The sequence below is a fragment of the Psammomys obesus genome, unplaced genomic scaffold (genome assembly GCF_907164565.1).
Source record: "Psammomys obesus unplaced genomic scaffold, mPsaObe1.curated_primary_1811, whole genome shotgun sequence".
In the NCBI taxonomy this organism is placed as follows: Eukaryota; Metazoa; Chordata; class Mammalia; order Rodentia; family Muridae; genus Psammomys; species Psammomys obesus.
The window spans coordinates 15,213,051-15,217,420 of record NW_026585797.1 but is presented as its reverse complement, the minus strand read 5'-3'; the positions used below and the strand labels follow the sequence as shown (position 1 = coordinate 15,217,420).

Here is a 4,370-nt window from a genome sequence, read left to right as displayed (position 1 = left end):
TCAGGGGTGGGTTGCTTTCCTGATTGATGAAACCACCCCTCCCCTCCTCTTTTTGTATAACAAACCCCTGCAAAGCCTGTGCATCCTGTTGGTCTCAAATAAATCCTCAACAGGCTGTTTTCTCACCCAGAGAAATGAATCACACTTGGGAAACAGACGATTATTTTTCCATTTGTCTGACTACAAGCAGAGGAGAAAGCAGCCTCCCTTGCAGACTGTACTCATATGCTTTCTGACTAAGGTCTGTGTGGTGGGTGGATACAGGGATGGGGAAGCAGGCAGACAGAGAGGCAGGACAGAGGTGACTCACTAAGACGCAGGCTTTAGGCAGGCATTCTAGACCTAGCCAGGGGAGGGCAAGGGTTTTCTAGATTCACTCTTAGTATCCTGGAAAGAGCCAGAGCCTCGCTGACTGGGAGGTGGCATTACATCGTCTAATATAGAAGTCCATTTTTGGGTTGGTTTTTCCAGGAGAAGCAGAGGCCCTGGGCCCTACACTGCAGTTGCAGCCGCCAGAGCTCAACTACTTGTTTATTCAAAAAGATTTTTGTTTCCACTGCAGATGTGGGAGGTGAAAGTGAAAAGCAAAATGAAATTGATAAAAATGCCCCCACCACCCATGACCCTGTGTTAGCTAATGTTTAAGCTAAAGGTGCCCCAGTGTTTTGGCTAATCACAACAGCAATCTTCTAATAAAAAGAAAACAGGCAAGAATTCTTACTAAGAATCTCTAGGATGCTAGGCTAGGGCCCTTGTTCACCTTCACCCAGAGCTCACTTACAAAGCGGAGGGGATTTCCTTTCTTCTCCAGGCAGGCGGGCTGGATGAGTGTTTGGTTCTTCCTTAACTTTTAAAACACACTGGGTTGTCACACCTGGGGTAAAAGGACTACACAGGTCATTTTAAAGCGAAAAAGAAGTGAACTTACTGCTTCTCTGTTACCAAGCACAGTCTTCACAGTCGCCATGAGGCATCTCACTGCCTGCCACCTTGAGCTTCCAGATGCTTTTTTAATCTTAATTCTTGAGTCTATGGGGATATAATTACTGCAGAGAAATAAGGAGCTCAAACAGGAAAGCAGCACATACACAGAAAACATTCAGTTTGAAGGACATTTAGGTCCAATAATTAGCATCAATTTATCCATTCTTTTCTCTTGTAAATGACCAGAGAAAAACCTTCCTTCAAAATCCCTCACCCATACCCAGGCACTCTTTGCTGGACCCAAATGTTTCTTATCCCACAACCATTATTGATTTAAGCAAAGGCAAATACCGGATTTAAAGGTTCTTTTTTATTTGAAATCTCATCCAGAAACACTGGTTATTAATAAATATATCATACTTATCAAGAATATATAAAAAATAAAGACAGGTATTGTCTTTGAGGCCCTAACAAAATATTTCAAGCAAATGTTCAGGAAAATAAAAGTGGCAGCCCTCCCCAAAACACAGTAGGTTTTCAGAGCTGAGGGGTATCAGACAGAGCCAACCCAGCATGCAGAATAATTTGGCAAGGGCATGGGTTGAACTACTGCAGGGGCCCAGTTTTGTAGCCATGGGTCCCTTGGCATAGCCCTAAGGTTGGAATGAAGTTTGAGGGGCAGGGACAGACATGGGCTTAGAGAAAGAAGCAAGCACATCTGTACTGAATGAGAATCTTTGCGCTCTGGCTCCCTTTTTGTTTCATACAACCACAGAGAGATATATGGAGTACTTTGGAGAGTTCACTAATAAATCCTTGTTACAAGGAAAATGGCACTATGGCCTGCACAACATGTTTAGACAAGATTCATTTAGAAGCGTGCATGCATTCTTTTGACCTATACTTTGAGGAAAGGAAAACCCACATAAGAGGTTCATGCCCCGGAAGGAAGGTGAGATCCAAAACTTGGATTCCCTGTCTCTCTCTTTCTCTCCCCCATTGTCTCTAGAAAATCTATAAGGACAGAGACAATCATAACTGCATCTAGCTCGATGAAATATTTACATTTGCTTTGCACAAAAGAGGTGGCCATCTTTCCTCCAAGATAAGAACACAGCCAGAAAAAGCCAACTCGAAAGTTTTTTTTTTTGTTTTGTTTTTGCAAGTTTTTAACTCCACCGATTCCGTCTTTAAATAACAAATGAAGTTTTGACAAGAGCATATGGCAGTGAGAAATACTGGCGCTGCATGAGGAAAAGAAGCATGCATGCAAAACACGACGTCGGGTTCCGGTTCCCTTCACTAAGTTTGGTTTTGGTACTCCCCGCCGGGGCCGGTAAGGTAGAATCCGGCCCTCTAGGGCGGCCGACAAGGCCTCGTGGCCGCGCGCACCCACCCTCCCGCAGGCCGAGCAGTCTCCCCTTCTTCCCTCCCGGCCCAGGCCTGCGACCCCTGCCTCAGCTCTTCCTCCTCCTCCGGGCGGGCTCGCGGCTCACTTGAGCAAGTCCTTGGACTCCGCCGACAGCCGGGCCATGTTAGCGGTGGAGAGAGCGGACAGGTGCGGCGGCGGCGGCATCTGGCAGATGGTGCAGGGACAGGGCAACCCCGCCCAGTGCTGGAAGCCGCTGCCCAGCTGTAGCGCGGGCGGCGTGGACGGAGCCTTGAGCAGCGAGTGCGGAGGTCTGATGGTGCCGATGGCCGGCAGGGAGGCGGCGGACAGCGGGGACGAGGCATTCCCGGACGAGAGCGCTCCGCCGAGGATGGGGTGCACCGGGTGCACGGCGTTGGCCGCGTGCGCCGGGTGGCCGGCCGAATGCCCCACAGTCCCACAGTGGAAAGCCGAGTGGTGTCCCCCGTAGATCTCGCCAACCAACCTCTTCATCTCCTCCAGCGAGCTGGTGAGCATGAGGATGTAGTTTCTCGCTAGGAGCAGCGTGGCGATCTTGGAGAGCTTGCGCACCGAGGGCCCGTGCGCGTAGGGCATGACCTCGCGCAGACCGTCCATGGCTAGGTTCAGGTCGTGCATGCGCTTGCGCTCGCGTCCGTTGATCTTCAGCCGCAGCTGCTGGAGATCCTGCTCCGACAGCTGCTTCTTGATTTTGTACTTGCTGCTTTCTCCTGCGGCCTTGGCGCCAGCCCGAGAGAGGCTTTCCCCAGGCATCTTCTGCACCATATCTCCCTGCGTGGATGAGACCGAGTTGAGGCGGCTCTCCTGGTGGTGGTGGTGGTGGCGGTGGTGGTGGTCTCTGAGGTACATCTCATCCATGTCCGGAGATGACGCTCTGCTGGAGACAGAGCTCGAATCAGAATTCATTTTATTACAGAAGTTGAGACCTTATGGTTGAGGAGGCTTTAGGCGGGAAATTAAAGAGAATCTTGAATGATAATAATAATAATAATAAAATCTCAAGGCCCACGAACCCACTTCTCGGTTGTGTGACGGGAAAAGACAAGTCAAGGAACTGCCTTGCCCCGCCTCTCTCTCTCTCTCTCTCTCTCTCTCCCAGCTTTCCTTTCTATCTCCCTCTGCTTTCGCTGTTTCCTGCACTCCTTGTTGGTGTGTGCCTGAACTAACCTCTTGCTGTAAAAGAGGGGCTTTTATAGCGCTGCGGCAGAGAAAAGAGACAAAAGGAGCCGTCCTATCTATCCTGGGCTGGTTAAGATGACGTGCCATCATTCAGGGCGGTGCGCTTTGCTGTCTCTTTTAGCAAGGATTCTTATTCATATTCATTGTGGGGCCGCCCAGGGACACCTCTGCTGAACCGCGAGGCGCCCCCAGGCACAAAACCATTTGATTGACACACTCACCGCTGCAGCTCAGGGCTTCCCGGGTTTTGTTGTTGTTTTGTTCTTTAAAAAAAAAAAAAAAAAAAAAAAAACTTTCTTCCACTCCGCTCCCCTTATTCTATTTTCTCTAACAAATCTTACACTTTAAAACGAAGGGACAGAACTTGGCCGGAATATTGGCCCACGTTTCTTTGGACCCAAAGAGAGGATTTGAGTTGTTTCCCTAGTTTAGGGAAATGTGGGCAGAACCAGGTGGCAAAAGGAAGATGCGAGGGGGACAGTAGGCAGGGGCAGGGCAGGTTCAACCTGGGGAGCCTGCGACTGGAGACTTCGCTGACTGAGGTTCTCCTTCAGTGAGTCAGAGGTGGTTTCCTCTAGATTCAGTTAACTTTGTTTATTTGGTCTTTCTGGTGCGAATGTGAATTTGGCAGTGGGTTTTTTGCTCTTGAAACTGTTGTGTGGGAGAAGTATCTCGATTTCCGTTTCTTCTTTTTGCATTAAAAAAAATAGCTAATTGAAAGAATTTTGACCTGTATATTTCCTAAACTTCGTAGCTACAGAGCGAAGGGAGGAGAAACGAAAACCCAGGTGTTGCATGAAAATCGACTTAAGAAGGAAAAGGAGAGAGGAGAAACAGGGGGGGTTAGGGATTAGAACAA

General features: G+C 48.9%; 1 protein-coding gene across 1 annotated transcript; it reads right to left on the bottom strand.

The window, feature by feature from the left end:
- Positions 1-2,416: 2,416 nt before the first annotated feature.
- On the bottom strand, positions 2,417-3,238 carry Olig3 (oligodendrocyte transcription factor 3). The gene has a single exon (XM_055599490.1). It carries the CDS (start codon positions 3,236-3,238, stop codon positions 2,417-2,419), a length of 822 nt encoding a protein of 273 aa, XP_055455465.1.
- Between the last annotated feature and the right edge of the window lie 1,132 nt (positions 3,239-4,370).

Excerpts from the sequence above, each read along its gene's own strand:
- Olig3 (XM_055599490.1), bottom strand. The coding sequence starts at position 3,238 with ATGAATTCTGATTCGAGCTCTGTCTCCAGCAGAGCGTCATCTCCGGAC.